Source organism: Lates calcarifer, linkage group LG3, assembly GCF_001640805.2.
Source record: "Lates calcarifer isolate ASB-BC8 linkage group LG3, TLL_Latcal_v3, whole genome shotgun sequence".
NCBI lineage: Eukaryota > Metazoa > Chordata > Actinopteri > Centropomidae > Lates > Lates calcarifer.
Window position 1 is genome coordinate 10,395,011 of NC_066835.1, and position 19,437 is coordinate 10,414,447.

The following is a 19,437-nucleotide window of genomic DNA, read 5'->3' on the forward strand; positions in this document are numbered from 1 at the left end:
GACTGAACTCTCTCGCTCACAGTCCCAGACAGCCTGGGCAAAGCACAAAACTCAGGGAGGCTCTAAAACGCGAGCATGCACACACACACACACACACGCGTGCACACACACTCACGCACACAAACAAGCTCATACCTCCCCTTAATCCCTTAAAGAAGCAGTATGCTATAGACAGGATTACCAATGGCAAGAACAGAATGTGTATTTAAATATTTTGCACCTCAGATACATACATGATATGTAACAGACAGATATACAATTTTTTTCATCACAAAAACCACCAAACAACACAAGACCACAGAAAAAAGAAGGGAGAGAGTGAAAGAAAGAACGAGGCCCCGCCAAGACTTTGGTGTCTGGGGAGCTTCACTCCTTTTGACCCCATAGGCACGCACACACACACATATATGCACACACGCACACACACACACACACACACAATACATGCATTACTGCAGTCACACGAACCTCCTCTGTCTCGCATTTGCACACAGAAAACAAGAGTCTCTTTGGGGCCATTGAGTGATTTCAATGTCTCTTTCCCTTGTAGTTTAAAACAGCAAAACACAGGATGTTTGAGTCTCCATGCTGCAGTACCCCCCACCACCACCACCACCACTACCACCACCACTAACACCACCACCACCCCCCTCAGAGCAGAGAAACCATGGCAGAACGCTGAGGAGGGCATGTTAATGACAGGACCCACCCACCCCCCCACCCCCCAGGTCAGAGCTGGAGTCGTATGTACAGATGCTGGTATTTCAAGAGCAAGAAACTGGTTTAGTCAACTTTTCTGTTATGGGACACAACACAAGGAGTGCACAGAGTGGGACATTTGCAAGGCTCATTTATGGTATTTAAAAAGTTGATCTGGGGCTCAGATGCGGGTTCGGGTTTGGAGCACAAGACAAGAGATGCGGCGCCGGTGAGCCGAGTGCAGAACAACGGTTGCTGGTCGAGCAGAGGAAAGGAGGTTGAGAGAGAGCACAGAGGCAAGAAACAGAAAGAGAGATAGAGCAGTGTGATCCTAGTTTGTCCATATTGCAGATGTACAGAACAAGACCAGAAAAGATTTGGTGAGATACAGACTTCTGGGAAACTGAGTCCTCTATGTGTCACAGCCGGACTCAACGGGATGAGGAAATAGGTTTGACTCTGTCCATCAGCGTCTGGTTTTCATCTGTCAGCTCCTCTTGACCGTTCCCTCATTCCAGCGTAGAGTGAGTGTCCACATGTATGACTTTAATGTGTCCATGTTAGGTAGTGAATTCATCTGCACATGCGTGTCTGTATTTGCGTGTTTGCGCGCGCATGGGTTTTGTATGCATTCGTGTGTGTACATGCTCGGGTGTTTTAAGTTGCGGTTGATTTTGATTGTCAATGCTGGAGAATTAAAGCTTTACTGTCCAAAGCTGGCAGCTAAATTCTCACCCCTCATTTCACAGTCTCTCACAAAGAAGTCTCCTTAACAAAAAAAAAAACAAAGAAAAAGAAAAAAAAAGGTTTGCAAATCTGTAAAAGCTTGGATTGAATGCACCTGAAAGAAAAACAAAGGGAGAGAGAAAGAGATGAAGAGAAAGAGTCACATGAGGCTATGATATTTTCAACAGTGGTAAAAGAAAAGCATTTTATGAATTGAAATGAATACATTACATTTGATCAGGTCTTGGTTTGCTAAAGTTAAAGTAGTAAGTATGTGTGAACACTGTGTTTTGCTTGAGACACAAGCCACTATAAAAAACTTTCAAATCTGCCAGTCACTTCCTTATAAATGGGCATATTATGACCTGACCTTCCTATATAGAAACAAAGGCTTTTTTTTTAAGAATTACAGCTACTAATAGTGATTCATCATCCAATTAAATATCAAGTAATGAGCTGCTTTCAAAACACGTGGCAAGGCTTTCTACCTACTTTTTATCAAACTGTATGGTCATCCTCATTAATCAAACACTCCTCTAGAGATGTTTGATGGTTATATTGTTTGTATGAAGGTTAATAAACTCACCTGCTGTTACAGGCTGGTGACACTGAAGCTGTCATCATTGGCTGGGTCCAGGAGCTGGCAAAGCACCCCACCTCCCTGAGCCACCTGGGAGGGGTAGCGGTGTCCCATGCCCTGGTAAGATTGGTGGGACAGGGAGAATCCACTAGCGTCCTCCTGATGGGGTGAGTCCAGGGGAGGTTTGGGGTACGGGGAGTGAGGCAGGGGGCCCTGGCGATGGCCTGTGCTCATGGGGTGGGCGGTCAGATCCCGCTTGTGGGCGGTCATGTTGGTGGGAGGGCTGCGCTCCTCGTAGAGCACAGGCGTCGTGTGGGAGAGGAGGCCCGGGCTGGAGTTGGAGTGCGTGTGGGACGGGAGATGAGCACCAGGGTTGCCGTGTGCGTTGTGGTGGGGCTGACTGTTGGAGTGAGGGTTTGAGTGGGTGAGGGGGCTGCTCTGGAGGTGTGAGGCGGGATGGGCGTTAGCATGTGAGCTCAGGTTTGCGTGAGGCTGCGTGTTGTGATGGTGTGTGTCATGGGCAGTCGGGGTTATGTGTGTGTGTGTGTTCGCGTTTGGACTGGCGAGCGGGTTTCCGTGTGCGTTTCCGTGAGGACTGGTGTGCGGGTTGTTGTGTGTGTGCACACCTGTGTTTGAGTGTGTGCTGTGCGAGTGTGGGCTGGGGCTGCCGCTGTGCGATGTCTGTCCGTACCAGTAGGGGGAGCTGCAGTAGCTGGGGGAGTCGTACTGGGAGAACTGTGGGTCTTTTGGAGGGGGGCGATGCGAGGGACTCAGTGCTGTGCTGCAGTGGGGTGTCACCCGCGGTGAGGGAGAGCAGGAAGGGGAGAAGGTCCTGGATGGGACTGGGTGGTAAGACTGGGGCGGAGGAGGGGTGGGCTTGGGAGGGTAAGGGGGAGATGAGACACTAGGTGAGAGGGAAGAGGAGGACTCTCCAGGGTATAAGGCTGGATATCGCTCCTCAGAGGAAGGTGTGGAGGGATGGGCAGAATAAGGGGAGGGGTACTCGCAGGGGTCCTGGAGGTAGCTGGAAGGTGGTGCAGGATTGGGAGTGGAAAGGGGAGAGAGGCTACTACTGTCTCCGCTGTAATAGTCCAGCACCTCCTGGAACAGCCCAGACCCCTCTGGACCACCAGCAGACACTACTCCTCCTGCTCCTGACGTAGAAACAGCCTTGCCCCTGCCTTTCGCCCCCGATGGCCGCTCTCTCTGACATGGAGACAACCCCCCTCTGCCTCCTCTAGACCCTCTTCCCCGTCCTCCAACCCCTCCCCGTTTAGGTCCAGGAGTAGGTGTCGGTGAGGGACTGGACGGGGAATCGGAGTGTAAACCAGAACCCCCATCTTTTTCTGACTGTGGTTCAGTCCGTTTCCTGCGGCCGCGACCAGGTTTGCTGGTCCCCCCGCCCTGGAAGAGGACATTCTGGCTCCAGTTATAGGAGGGCCCTGAAGCGCTCTCATGCCAGTCCATCATCAACTTCTCCAGGCTGGACAGACTTGACTGACCCCCTTCTCCGCCGACAGACGCAGCCTCATTCAGTTTGTATGTGCCACCTGCGGAGCTCGGTCCACTGACAGTGGCCACAGAACCAAGATGTGAAGAGTCAGAGGAGGATTCTGATAGACTTTCAGGAAAAGGTGGGCGCTTGGCTTTCTGGGGGGTGTAGTTAGAGATATCCAAGATGTCTTTGGACTCATTGGAGCCATATTCGCTATAGCCATGATACTGAGGCCCAAAGCTGTCTGTTGACCAGCCACCATAACCTTGTCTGAAAAACACAGAAATAGCAACACAAAATTTAAATCATCACTTGAGCAAGATGTCTGCACTTGAGAAATAGTTACATTTTCTCTGCTTTTTGTAGCAGTTCCACCTCTTTCAATTTTCTCAATACGTGTTATGATTATTGATTCCTATGCTGGATAACCAAAGTGCACATTTTAGCCCTGAGTTAACTAATGTCAGGTATCGACTGTTAATTAGCACATGGTGGACTTGGTGAAATTGAATATGATGTGCTAAGTGAAACATTTATATTAAGCAATTCACATCACTTTGATCCTGTCATGGACAGACTTTTAGTAGTTTGTACTTCTCTTTTTAATGGAGGAAAACATTTAATCACATATTCATTTAAAACCCTTTCATACCAAGTCAGATTTTGTATGGAAAGGAAACTCAGGAATTTATTAAATTCATAATATTAGTTTTTGAGTAATTTTCATCATCACAAAGCTGCCACAAGTAATTTACCTGTAGCTCCACTGATTGGAGTTGAACTGTTTGTATCCCTCTGGGGAGGAGGAGGAGCTGAACGGGCTACCTTTGGCCACAGACATGAAGCCTCCTCCAGGTGATGTGGGTCCCGTTGATTCCCCCCGCACCATGGAGGAATGACCTGCTGCAGGATATCCGCAAAAGCCCCGCTTGGCTGCTGCCTGGTAGCTAGAGTAACCAATCTGGCCGACAGGGGTGGCCTTGCCACTGCTGTGTCCAGACCCGAATGCAAAGCTGCAGTCTGAGGATCTCTGTGACACAGCAGGAGAGGAGGAGGAGTAGCCAGAGGAGTAGTGGCCATAAGAAGCAGGGTGGGGGGAGCTAGGAGAGTGTGAGAGAGACGGAGGAGTGGATTTGGGGTATGTAGAGGTGGTGGGTGATGTCTGGGCCAGGCTGCCATAGCCGTACGGAGGCCTGGCTGAGGAGCAATGTGTCTGGGCTGAACCCTCTGCTCCAGAACTTGCACCCTTGGAACACCACTTGGAGAATGCAGGGGACCAGCTGTGAACGGTAGCTGGGCTGGATGGCTCATAACCAGGGGTGGATGAAGCTTTGCGGGGGTCCGACTGCGAGGACGACATGTCCAACAGGTCTGAGGAATCATCCGAGTCGAGCAGTGAGCGGAAATATCCAGCAAACAGTCCTTGTGAGTCCTCCCCGGCTGGCCCAACCCCTCTGCTCCCTCCCGGACTGCTGCTGTAGGCACCCCCCCTTCCAACCTCACACGAGGAAAAGCCCCCCCTTGGAGATCCACAGAGCTGAAATCCACCCAAACCTTTCTCCTTTTCCATGCACCCCTCCTCCCCCCAGCCACCTGCCCCATTGGGCCAGTCCTGTCCCATGGAAACCCCGTCTCCTTTAAATGCACCATTTTTCCTTGTGCGTCTCCTCCGGACTATTTTCTCTCCCCCAGGCTCAGTTCCTACAATGCCCCCTCCCCTCCCGACCCCACCTCCGCCCACGCCCTTCCCCCTTTTCCTAGGTAATCCATGCTCAGACATGGGGCTCAGTTTCCGCTTCTTGCCAATGGATTCAAAGAAATCACTGAAGGTGCTCTTATTGCGCTCACTGCCCCCAATCCCCCCTGCTGCTCCTCCACCTCTTCCAATGCCCCCTCCTCTGCCACCCCGTGGGCGTCTAAACCCAGTGAGCCGGTGGAGCAGGGTGGATATTCCAGGGTTTTCCAAGGGGGTATGAAAGCTTTCTGGCTCACTGGGTGTCCAGCAGCGAGGTGGAGAGCAGCGGCCAGTGGTGGGGGGCTGGCGGTTTAAAAAGGCCAGTTTGGACAGAACATCCCCATACTCTGTTTTCACATCATTAGTATCATTAACATAAGATGGGTAAGGAGAGGGGAGTTTAGTCCGACGACGCCTCCGGGTCTTTTTGGGCTGGTCTCCGTTACCACTGGCGCTGCCGGCGTTCGGAGGCTCTCCCGGTATCCCCGGCAGAGCCTGTTTCGGCGGCCGTCCCCGCCTGCGTTTGAGAATAACAGGCAGCTCTCCAGGAGGGAACATGACCATGACACTCTTCCCATTGTTCTTCATACGGAGAAGTGCAGTCGGCTCTCGAGCCACCTCCGAACCCTCCATGCCGGCATCACTGCCTTTCTCTGTCCCCGTAATTGTCTCCAAATTGGAGATCTTGTAGCTCTTCTGTCGACGGCTGAGGCTGACAGGAATGCGAGCCACCTTCACAACAATCTTCCTCACCTGTAAAGCAAAGACCAACATAAAACATATGCAGTTTAAACATTTATTTCATACATGATCTGACATTGTATAGTGTATTATGTTACAATAAATTAACTTACACCAACAAAACGTCCACGTCTCCGGTTATTGGGAGGACACAGCCCCAAATCTGCAACGGGTTCCTCCTTCACAGTTAGCAGAGATGCAGGGATGGTAGATGTATTCGAAAATGGGAGATGAGGGGTAACGCGATGAGCAAGGGCCTGCGCTGCCTGCTGTCGCTGTTTCATGACACTTTTAGGACCTGCTTTATGGACAGATTTCAGCGCAGGCCTAGACCTGGATTTAGGTCCAGGTTTATGCCCAAGTCTGGGCCCAGGTTTAGGTATAGCTTTGGGAACGGGTTTAGGTACTGTCAGAGCGAGAGCGATGTCTGCCGGGCAGGGGGCTGTGGGGAGAACAGTTTCCACAGACGAACGCTCTTCTTTCTCCCCGACCGTCGACTCCTCTTCTTTAACCCTCCAGATCTTCTCTTCTAATACTTCATCCTCCTCTTCTCCTCCTCCCCCCCTCTCCCTCACCGCTCTCTTCTCCACATCCTCTATGCTTCGGCGGAGGCGCGAGGATTTGCGCAGGTGACAGGGGAAGCGGGGACGTCCGGAACTGCGGAGTGCATACTTCTTCTCTGCCTCCACAGGAAGAGGAGAGGAGCTCGTGTTTGAATTTGGACCAATAGGGACGGGACAAAAGGTTGAGGGCATGTCTGCCTCTGCTGTGAGGACCGGGGCTGCCAGCTGATTGGTTGAGGCGGGATGATTGCCAAGCGCCAAAGACAGGGGTTGAGGTGAAGTTGTGTGTATGGCCTCTGGTGTAAGAGTTCTGGGGTGTTCTTGCCCCACAGAACCCGCATGTGCATTGATATCCAGGCGTCCACAGTTATCCATGTCCGTGTGTACATCTGGGTCTATGTGCGTCTGCATGTTTCGAAATGTCTCAGCAAATGCGTGTGTCTCGGCAGCGGTGGCGTGGGTCTCCGTCTGCCTCCGCCGACAGGTGTTGAGCCCCAGCCTTCTCTGCAGGTGGAGGCCGTTGGCCAGGGCAGAAGGGGAGGAGGGGGGAAAGTGATCAGAGGTCACCGGCGCCAGTCCATCGTCGGAGGGATCCTCAGACTCCGCCTGGAGCCCGAGCTCCCTGGTCCAGAGCTCGGGCCCTTCCAGCTCCTCCAGCCCTCCCACACACCCTTTCTCCTCTGCCTGGATTCCCACCACAGCCCACTGGAGCCCCAGATTGGCCTGAAAATAGATGATCTGACAAGCCACTCATTCAGTGTATGGTCTTGCTGGTAGTGAGGGAGGAAAAAAAGGGATGTTCTCTGCTGTATGTAAATGAGCGTTCCTTCTTTGTAGCTGTCTTCCTCTAACAGCTAGCAAGAAGATTCAAGGACCTAAGGACAGATATAAAAATAATATTACTAACTGGATAGGAAGTCCACAAATAAGTTAACGTCTCCTTAGTGCATTTAATACATTTAATCTAAACCTCTTGCTATTAAATATAATGGTCACTTTAAGGCATCAGACATACTGCACAAATAAAAATCAAACATTTGCAGCACAGATGGAATTGTGGTTGTGTGATGGAATCGTCAACATTTTTGGCAATGGGCCATAAACCTAATCTGTAATGCACTCTACTCTATTAACTGTGCCACCCACACAGCAGCATTACAACATTAGATTACATTTACCATTCATATCCTGCTCAGTTGGTTGCTTTTACCGAACGGCTGTGGCGCTGATTCTGATTTTGATTCTGAGTTGAGCCTCACTCTGTCTGCCTGACTGGCTCTGTTCTGCAGGGGATCATTGGGTCATCAATACTGCAGTGGAGAGCTCACATACTTCTCCCTCTCCCCTCTGCTCCTGTCTTTTGGCCATGGTTGCTGGAGTGAAAGAAAGAGAGACAGACAGACAGATAGACAGACAGACAGAGGAAGGGATCGAGAGTTGACGGAGGTGGGAGAAAGGGTGAGTGGGGGGGTGGAGAAAGGAGTGTGGAGGAGGGTGGAGCAGAAAGAATAAGAGATTAGTACATGATGTCACAGCACGCATCAGACCAGACTAGAATCAGTATTTTGGTGAGGGCTGCACCATCTCACATCAGACGCAACTATTTTGGAAGATGACTTGCAATATAAAATTTTAAAGTCTAATTGTAGTTAGCGTTTCATTTTGAAGTCTACCAGCAGACTCGTCTGTACACACGTTAGCCAGAGACACTTTTTCCTCGCTTCTATTGGAATTTCACACACATGCTATTGATCATAAGCACATGATGATGACCAGACACGTAGCATGGTATATTATACATGGTATTGACTGAGTTTTGCCACATTTTTCAATCTTACCATATATGAGTGAAGAGATGTACAAATCCAGAAATTGCACACACACACAGGCACATACTCACACTGCATGCCACTTTTCACCAAAACTATTCAAATGCATTACAAAGCACTAGACTTGGAGGGTACAAGAATGAGAATGTGTGAATAATCGCAGCCACCAGGGGGAAGCAGAGAGGTGATGAATGGAGAGGTGTTAAGAGGATGGAGAGATGAAGGTGACAGAAAGACAGGAACGACTGGAGGATTATAGAAACCCAGAGCAGAGGAGAACTGGAAGTACAGACAGCCAGAAGAGACAGAAATCTCATGAAATCTGGACCACACGTGCCGTCAGACCCACACGTGACTGTGCGTGTGCACACGTTGGAAAACACAAACACAAGCATGCGTGCCACTTCTACACACGCACACACACGCGCGCGCACGGCTGGCTCCAGCGCTTGTACCACACTCTCCACATACAGCCCAGTCCTGTCCATCGTCAGATCTCTCTGCCTCCCTCTCCAACATATGGGTCTGATTAGGAGGGTGGGAGAGGGACAGAGAGTGAGAGAGAGAAAGAGAGGGGGGAGCAGGGAGCAGCGGGGGTGAAAGACACTAGAATGATTAAGTGAATGGGAGAGAAAGTATGAGAAAGGGCGAGAGACAGAAGAAGAACAAGGAGGTGAAAGATGACTGAGGCAGGGGAAAAGGATGGTGAGTGGAGGGACAGACTAAGGCAGTCAGATTTTTAGATATGAGGGAGAAAAAGTTGAAAGAGGCGAGAGGAGGAAGAAGAAGAGGAGGAGGAAGCAGTAGAGGAAGAGGAGGAGGAGGAGGGAGTGGGAGAGTTTTGCTGTAGCAGAGTTTGGGGCTGAACACATGGAGCAGAGCAACCTCAACGTTCTGCTGCTCTGAGAAATGACACAACTGGGACAGACAAACATGGAGATGAACACACACACACACTACACATAGTTTCTTTAACCCTCTCACCCCTTCCCTCCCGTGCCCATGGCGCTGTCTCCCTGCCTCTCTCACTCTCTGCCTCTCTCCTCTCCTATTCTAGTTCTCACTTTCTCTCTCATCTAATTAACAGCATTCATTAATTAAGGCTCCATCTGACCGGTGTGTGAGAGAAGGAGAAGAACACATGCTTTAATTAAACATTGCTGCACATGTGCTTACACATACATGCACACACTGTCACTCTCAGACACAGCGACACGTACCAACACACAAAGACACATGCAAATATGCCCCCACAGCTTCATCCTCCTACACACTCACACATCGATTTGCACATAAAGACATACATGTCGCACACGCACGCACACACATACATACAGTCGTGCACGGTCACACACAAAACAAAGACACACATGCAAATATCCCTCCACTGTGCTCTGCGGGGGGCATCCTGACAGGGCTTAGATGCCAGCCTATCAAACGCTCCCACTATGATTCATTGTTTAAGCAAATACTCCTGGCATCCATCAGCCGCCATTCCAATATATTCACCGTCATACGTAGCAAATGCGTTTTGGTGCATTTTACTGTGAATGGCTCTGGGGCTTTGGAACACACAGTGGCGTAGTATTGTCTCTGTGAAAACAGCCGATGGTGTGCGCTGCTCCCACATGATGATCTGTTGAATCTGTTTCACAAAGAGCAGCTCTCATATGAATGATATTGTTTGAAAATCTTTGATATTGTACATTTTTCATGTGCTCAGAAAAAGTTTTTGGTGCTATTGTGCGCTCGCAGGAAAGGCAACAACAACACAACATGACAAGTGTGTTGCACACATGCCAGTGTGAAATCAGAGGTTAGAAGCTGTCATATTCCAGTTTGGGCAGTTGCCCTGTTGTGCATAGTCTGAGAGGAACAATCATTCTGTACATGGTAGCTGTACAGCATATCTATTCTCTTCCCATCTATCTCACTGTCACAAAGGCTTGCAGACTCACAGGCCTGCCAGCAGCAACCCTCAATGAGGAACTAGACCCTGTATGTGTGTGTGTGTGTGTGGATGTGTTTGTGCACGCACGCACGCATGTGTGTGTCTGTGAGCGTGTGCGTGTATGAGTGTGTCTTCCTGGGTGTGTTTGTAAAAAGCACTCACTGAGCTCTAACGGGTGTGCAGTTGTTGCTAAGAGACAGGCAGCAGCACCGAAACAGCATGGGGGGGGGCACGGAGGGGAGAGAGAAAGAGAGAAAGGTAGTGAGAGAGAGAGAGAGAGAGAGAGAGAGAGAGAGAGAGAGAGAGAGAGAGGTGGTGAGGGGAGGGGTGGGGTGCTCCACAGAGAGGTTTAGACAGATAAGAAGAAGGGGTGTGGGGTGGTGGTGGAGGTGGTGGTGGTGGAGGTGTGGGATAAAACAGAGAGAGAGAGGGAGAGAGAGATGGAGAAAGTGAACGTGAGGCCAGGAGAGAAAGAGAGGTGGGGAGGGGGAAGTGGGTCAGGGGGTCCACAGAGACTGAGTGACACCGTGCAGAAACTCAGCTCTACCATCAGCCACTCGTTCCTCCACACCACCACCACCACCACCAATCCCAACCCCCGACGCAGCGCCCAACCTGCAGCTCCGGCAGCTGCAGACCTTCACTCAACAACATGCATGACAACACACAACTTCTCCTACAAATAGAAAAACATCAGTCAAAGGAATTATTATAAAAGAAAAATCACACAAAAGACAATCAGCAAAACTGTTAGACAACTTGATGACTGACTGTTTTCAATTCATTCATGAGATGTTTTCAGGGGGAAATCGGTGGAGGAACAAATGTGTCATGTTGTATTCCAGATGGTAAACATCAATCTGACTTTGTCAATGAAACATCACATTATATAATACTTACACAGCATCACGTTAAAGTGGTTGATGAACAGCAAACACAGCCTGTGTGTGATAATCAAATCAAATACCAGGCCTATTAACTTACTACTTATAGGACTCTGAGTGTGTAGAGATGTAAGTTAAAAAAGAGATAAATTTCCAATCTATATTGATGTAATTCCACATCAGTTTTAGGATAAAAAACAAACTTTACTCAACTTTAGCTGCATCACAGAAAACAAGAGCAACTTCCATTTTAACACGAGCACAACCTAAACAGAAGCTAGAAATCATTCTAAAATGATATACTGACATGTTGGATTTGAAGCCAGGATTTTTCTTCCCACTGTGGGAAATAGATTTCAATATTTACACAATAGTCAGCCAAACTGTGGAAAGTTTTGATTCAACTAAATCAGAAGAAAGAAAATAGCAAAATTGAAGTTATGAGGTTTCGCCTTGACCACAGTGCACTGTAGCCCAACAGGCAGGAGAAGTGAAAGGCTTAAGCACATCCAAACTCTTCCAATCAACCGACCTGGGTTGTTTGAGAGCTCGAGGTGTGTGTAAGTTTGCCAAAGGGGGTGAGGAATGTTACGCACACGTATCACACTGCTGGGGCCGACATGCCCGCGCACAAATTACCACCAACAACCCCTCAGTACTGAGGTGAACTTTGGGCTGCAGCTCCATGCACGCACACGTCACTCAAACAGAGTCAGTCCGACAAACATGCTCACATGCAGATCCTCCCCGCCTAACCCACCACCCACTCCCACTCTCCTTCCCTCTGACCTCTCTTTCTCACCCACTCGTATTCCACCCATCCTGCTGCCCCCCTCCCAAAAAAAAAAAAAAAAACTCACACCACCACCTCCCCAGCTGCAGGAAATTCCTAATGATCTCCATCATCAGTGCGCGCACTGTATCTCCTGCCAAGAGCAAGCACGTGCGCACACACACACACACACACACACACACAACAAACACAAGCAGACAAAGCATATAAATGAACAGAGACCAACACATAAACCATATGTGCAGACAAACAAAAAGGCAGACAGACGTTCAGACACACAGACACACAGACACACATCTAACGTAAACAGACTTCACACGGACCAGATACAGTGGCGGCTCTGCCAAGGATGCACACAGGGGACTGGAGAAGTAGCTCCAAACACTAGACAACACATAACCAGGACCCCCCACCCCCATCTGACTGTCTCACTATCCGACTGTCTCTCTCCTGTTGTTTCTGCAGGAACCTACATGCTGTAGTTATTTTAAGGCGAGGAGGACTGTATTACCCCTTCCTCTTCCTCCTTCACCCAACACCACCCCACTACCATCACCACCACACACACACACACACTTCTCATCCTCACGCTTCCCTCTCTCATCTCTCCAGCACCCCACACACACACACACACACACACACACACACGCACACCTCCCGCCCCTGCTTTCTCTCCCACAACACACGCTCCCACTCCCCAACACCCCTCCCTCATCTTCAACTCAGCCTGACACTCTCTATCCTCTCTCGCTCTCCTGCAGGCAGTTTCCTGGCGCTGCTGATGGCCGCCCCTCACTCAGGTCATGTGACCAACCGCACCAGCTGGGAACAGCGAGGAGTGTGCACAGCTCCGCGTGCACGAAACCACATACAGGATTACACGCAAAGCAAGGACACACAGGGATACGTCTGGAAAAGACACACAAACACATGCAAAAAACAAGGAGATGAAACCAACCACTTAGGTGCAAACACAGAAACACTCCCACTTACAGTTCACGCAGGTGCACACACGCACACACACACTGAGCTGACATGTACACACACACAGAAACACACAAATGCGAGTAAGGATGCACGCTCCACATAGTTATGATGGCGAGAACTCACAGACACACTTAAAAACCACAGACACACACAAACATAGTCATGCACATCTAGCTCACACACAGAGGACACACAAACCAGATGCTTGGACCCCAACACACACTCAGACCTTGAGGCCAGTGTTTTGGAGAGGGGCCTCTGTGCTGCGGCCCTGACTTCCTGACTCCTCCTCCCTCCATACTCCTGTTCCACAGTTGCTGTGGGAGACGCTGCTGCAGCGCCCGTTGCCAAGGAGAAGGCTGCTGGCTGTTTGAACAACAATGGCCGCCTTGTGAACATTCCAACTGTAGGTACTGACAGCTCATCAGCCACAGCCTCAACATACACACCTCTCAGAAAGCACACACAGACACACGCATGCTGCTCACACTACACACCAACGCTACACCACTGTACCTCTACGGTTCTTGGCCTCAAGCCTGAGCGAGGCAACGCACTCAGACACAAACACAATCAGGCATGCACACAAACACACACACATCTGTGCACGCTCCAAGAAATTATGACTTCTGCTGAGAGGATAAGAAACCCTTCCGTCCCTCTCCGTCTACCTGCATCTCCCTACCATCTCTCTTTCTCTCTCTCTCTCTCTCTCACTCACACATACACGCGCACACACACACACACACACACTGAGTGCGCAGTGCATTCATCCATCTTCCCCCTTCTCCCCGACTACTCTCTGTCTTTCTCTCTTATCTCTTTCTCTCTCCTCCCCCTCCACAGCCTCCTGCTTTCACTCTCTCACCCGCTCTTCACTTGCTCATCCCTGCCTCTCTCTCCCTCTCTGTCTCAGGAAGTGTGTGTTCTCACTCTCTCTCTCTCACACACACACACACACACACACTATCATCCTGGCACACACTCTCTCTCTCACACACACACACACACACATACACATGTGGAGGACACACATTCACACACAGAGAGACACACACAGTCTCTTTCTCTCCTGGAAGGTAGCGAATCTTTTCGTCCCTTGGGGGCATACACTTCCTCAGAGAAGGAGGGAAAAGGGAAAGAAGAAAGAGAACTAGAAACAAGGGTGGAACGGGCAAGAGAGGAGGGGGTGGGGGGGTGGGGGTGGGGGGAGAAGAAAGGAAGGGAAGAGGGCGAAAACTATATTCACGGTGGGGATTTATAGACAGACCCCTTAGTGCTCTGATTATCTGTTCATATTGATGGGACGACATTGAAGCCACAGTGCTGGAACGTTGAGACGGCGCTGAAGCCAAATTGGGTAGAGTGGGGGGGTAGGTTGGGTTGTGTGTGGGGTGGGGTGGGGTGGGGGGGTGTAGAGGAGAATCACTAACAAGTCTCTGCTTATCCTCTGACTCACTGTTTTCAATACACATACCCAGACACATGTATACGCACACTCTTACACCGCTAAAAACAAAGATAACTCTGACGCACGAGCACGAAAGAGCATGAAAATTGGGCATACTGTACATGTGTAAGTATGTAGATCTGCAGATAGGTACAGTGTGTGTGTGTGTGTGTGTGTGTGCGCGCATGTGTGTGTGTGAGAGATGCCGAGTATGTGTTGTGTGCCAGACACCGAGAGATGCTTTTGTGCGTGTACATCTGTGTGTCTGCGTGTTTTCCCCATCTCTCGCTCCTCTTTAATAATTGAGCTGATTCTGTCCAGCTTGTTAGGGAGGTACACAGCAGCTTCACACTCTTCTTTCTCTCCCTCCTCATCCTTCCATCTTGCCACTCTCCCTTCATTTATCACTCCTGTTTCCTTCCTGACCCCTCCGTCCTCTCTCTCTCTCTCTCTCTCTCTCTCTCTCTCTCTCTCTCTCTCTCTCTCACTAGGGTCCCTTCCCCCAGCTTTCCTCTCCCTCCTTTCTTCGCAAATCCCTCCCGTTCTTTGACCTCTCCCTCGCCTCTTGCAGTTGCACCCCCCACCCACCCCCACCCTCTCTGCTCCCCATCCCTCCACCCCGCTGCCCTCTATCATCCCTCTCCTCTCCTCTCTTGCCTTGCCTTACTCACTCCCTCCCTCCATCCTCCGGAGGTGAGAGGTCGAAGCTTCCTCTCCACTGTCGGACTCAAAACCGGCTGCAACCAGCCCTTGGTGGTCGGTGTGGGTGGGGTGGGGAAGGCTGGGGGTGGGGGGTGGGGGGGGTGAAGCAAGGAGATTGAGGAAGTAGGTGAGGAAGGACATGTAGGGAAAGAGGGAGGGGGGGGGTAAGTATAAGTGGAAGAAAAAGAAGAAGTAGAGGAAGGGACCGACTAAAGGACTGATGCATGATGGGGAGAGGGAGGGAGTGAGGGAGAGTGAGGGGGGATGAGGGGTTAAAAGAGGGAAGGAGGCGAGAGAAAAAGAGAAGGGGAGATGTCTTCTATTGAGCTGGTGCCTTTGGCGCGGAGGAGCCGTTTTATGAATGTATCGTGTGGGAGGTGACAGAATGGAGCATACAAACACTGCTTACACTAATGCTAAATGCTTGCTGTGTGTGTGGGTGCATCTGTATGTGTGTGTGTGTGTGTGTGTGTGTGTGTGTGTAAGTGTGTATTTGTGTGTGTGTGTGTGTGTGTGTGTGTGTATTTGTGTGTGTGTTTGCCTGCGTGTGTGGGAGTTGAACCACGTTTACCTGCCTGTGGCGAAAGCTATTTCACTTCAGGTGACGATTAGATTAATAGGAGTCATAAATGACAGTACCCTTCACTCCAAGGACAAAGTAATGGCTAATTATTTTGCCAGTAGCTCGTTGCAAAAAAAAAAAAAAACATATTAAAAGTTTTAAAATATTCCTAAAATGTCCTACTACTCAATATTAAAATAAGATAAAGTTAGTTGTTTTTTAACAATGGAAACTATGTAATTCAGTGTAACATCTCTGATCTGGAAAAATAACAGCAAAAGAAACACTGATTAATTTGCATCTCAATGTCACAGTTAAGCTTAAAGCCATCATCTGCTAGCTCTAAGCCACCGGAAGAAAGCTCTGAGCTCAAACCAACCAGATTCTGTCTGTGTGAATAGATGTGAATTGTTTATGTCACTCTGCGCCCTAAAAATCAATTTCTCGTGTATTTTGGGAGGCATTTCAAGTGCTGAGTAATAATGGCCTGACTCATTCACAACGCTGGTGTAAATTCCCTTTTTCCTGAATGGCGGCAATATATCTGTTGTGAGGAGTTCAAAGAGGAGTGCCAGAATGATCTTCGTCTGACTTTTCACAAAACATCTGTAACCAAAAAAAGGAAAGACAGAAAGAAAAAAAAAGGGGTCTTTGTTGCATTTGACAAATCTTGTGCACAGCTAGAAGCCAATTTCATGAAATGAGATGCTTTGTAGTTGTGAGGAGAAGCCTGAGATTGTTTTTGGAGAATCAGCGTTTGAACAGACTCAATCTCTGGTAGGATATCCTCTGATTTAGATTTAGACCACAAAGAGATTCAATAACTGATTCCATTTTTCAAGCTATCCTACTTCATGTTTAGACGTGATGCATCAGTACAATGTCACTCTTATAAGCCACTGTTCAGCCATTCAACAGGTTGCACCATCCTGAACTCAAAACTTCCCAGAGCATCAGGAAATCAGCGGAAGCCAATAAATACCGTACCGATCAATGTTTCATGTGCGTGCGTGTGTGTGTGTGCGTGCGTGTGCATACATGAATATATGCGTCCATTCCGTCTTCTCCATCTCCATGACGACCTCCATATCAAGAGGACGTCTGACTATGGCAATCTCACATGCTGATAGGCAGAGAGAGAAAACAGGTGATTGGTTGAGCTGTCGGCTGTCATATCAGCAGGGTGCATCTTTGTGACACTGCAACACACACACACGTGCGGGCAGACACACACACACACACAAACACACACTTACTGTCTCTGTGCCATCAACCCACACGTCTACGAACTGCAGCAAGGCACTAACAAAAGGTACTTCCACAGCACACGCACACACACATTTGGAAGTACACATGTGCATGCATAGACACACACACACACACACACACACACACACAAGAACACAGGGCTTTGAGACGAGATGTGGTGTGTTAGGTGCGCTGACCCTGCCAATGAGGACAGGAGGAACATCAACGGAGCTACAAGGCCGTTGCTATGACAACTAGCCCCGCTCACACAGGTAGGAAGCACAATAGGCCTAAGCTGTTATATGTTCACATTCTCTCTGTTTGTCACACACACGCACACACACACACACACACATACACAGGGCCATGCACTCAAGACAAGTCTGACAGACAGCGGCTGCATGCCAAGGTAAGGCCATTTCCTTTTCATTCCAGCATTCAGAGGGTTGAAATTATTCATTATGTCCAAGTGGACCTGCCAATAAGAGAACTCACTCTTCAACCAGCGACTGAGAGAGTGAGACTGTGAGAGTGTGAGACAGACAGACAGACAGACAGAGCATCACTCTGCATACCAACAACACCTGCACTAGGGCAGCCTGTGCACGTCTCTGAGGGGCCCTTAAATAACGAACTGTCACTGCCCAGACATTGACATTGACTTCCCTCTCCCTCTCATCCTCTCTGCCTGTCCTCTCTTTCAGTTTCTCATGCACTCTTTCTTCCTTTGTCACCCCCCTCACAACCCCCCTCCTCCCCACTAAACCACAGACAAGAGCTGATAATCACCACCATGAGTACACAGTGTCTCTCCAGCACACCGGCCCTGTTGCCACTGCAGGATGTGCTGCTGCTACTGCTGCTGCTGCTGTGTCCTGCCTAACTGCCCCGATAGCTCGGAGAGGGGGCTGCCAGGATGGAAACCCCTCCACACACGCACACACAAACCCTCGGGGAGCTGAACGTATGTTCACCAGGGACTCTCTGTGTCTTCTGTTTATATGTAAAGCAAACATCTGTCCATCACAAGAAGCTGGGCTCACAGTCAGACCTCTGGTATGTGCCACTGGCATGAAAATTCATTATTAGAAAAGTCCCATCAAACTCACCCTCAGGGCCAATCTATGCTATGGAGACAGCAAATAAACAAGAGAAGAGGCTCTCTCTCTCTGTGTGTGTGTGTGTGTGTGTGTGTGTGTGCCAGCAGTGCACCTGGGGAGGTACTGTACACTGTTGCCTTCCCTACACTGTATATATGTTCAGTGATCATGAGGCTAAAAGGTGAGAATATTGAAAATATTTAAAAATTTAAAAAAAAAAAAAAAACAGGTGGGGGTACACAGGGTTCACTGTGCGCACATTCAGTCCCATTGCGTGTGTTTGTGTATCTGTGTGTCAGAACATCATCATTTAAGATCTAACCACACACGCTGCGTGCCTACAGTAAAACCCAGATGACCCAGCAGCACGAGCAGTACGCATGCAGAGCTCCGTCCGCTCGCGGCACCGACGAGGTTAATGTGAAAAACTCAAAAAGAAACGTAGCCAGAGGTGCGCAGCACAACTGGCTGAGCGGACAGTAAGCAAATTTTTTGGTGTTGTGTACACAAGACGCTGCACGCGCACTCACCAAGGGAGAGAGAGAGAGAGAGTCTGGGGGCTCGCGCTGGCTGCTGGAGCTGTTGCGGTGTCAACGCTGGCTGGCGGGGCTGGCGGCTTGCGCGGCTGTCGGTGGCGGTGCTTCGCTCCTCTCCTCGCCCGGGTCACGGAGCCGCTGCCTGGACGGCTGCAGCCGTCAGCGCGCAGCATTTCCCCTTCATCTGAGCTCACCGCCTCGGAGGGAGAGAGTCCTCCCACATCAATGTAAACGTTGTCTCCTCCAGCCGTCGCGCGCCACCGTCTCGTGCGACTCAACGGAAAAAACGCTCCTCTGGCTCACATCAATATCTGCACCCACAAAGATGGGAAAGCAAAAAAAACAAAAGGGGGAGAATTTTTTAAAAAATAGGGAGCTGGGATGTTGGTTCACAGTCTTCTCCCCAATTAATGCGCTGACACAACCGCGCTCGAGCCCTGTCCTCCGGTTTTGGTGACAGGCACGGGACTCCCCAGTATGCGGGAGGCGAAAATCGACCGTGCGCCCGTGCGTCTCTGCCTCTGCAATTCCAGCTCTGTGTCTCTCGTGCGCCCCAGTCTCCGCTGTGCCTCTCCAACGTGCCTGACTGTCAAAGGCATCCGGGCACCCGTAGCTGGCCTCACTTTACACCTCTGGAACTATGGGAACAGTAGTTTACTGAAGATAGAAAGCGCGAGTGTGAATGAAGAGGACAGCGAGTGACACGGAGAGAGAAAGAGTGGGAGGACAGAATATAGTTGTTTGGGGTACCAGCAACACAAACATCACAGAATATTTTATATGAAAACTCAAAGTTACACATTATTTGGTAACATCTCAGCCCTGCTCCAAAGCATTATCTTCATTTTTATTTAGG

At 49.7% G+C, this 19,437-nt stretch overlaps 1 protein-coding gene across 1 annotated transcript; it reads right to left on the bottom strand.

The window, feature by feature from the left end:
- Positions 1-177: 177 nt before the first annotated feature.
- On the bottom strand, positions 178-19,393 carry ahdc1 (AT hook, DNA binding motif, containing 1). The gene is given in 7 exon segments (XM_018697542.2): positions 178-1,540; positions 2,012-3,770; positions 4,256-5,988; positions 6,090-7,226; positions 7,228-7,414; positions 7,718-7,912; positions 18,576-19,393. Coding segments are annotated over 4 exon segments (4,689 nt in total). The 5' UTR covers positions 7,294-7,414; positions 7,718-7,912; positions 18,576-19,393; the 3' UTR covers positions 178-1,540; positions 2,012-2,017.
- Between the last annotated feature and the right edge of the window lie 44 nt (positions 19,394-19,437).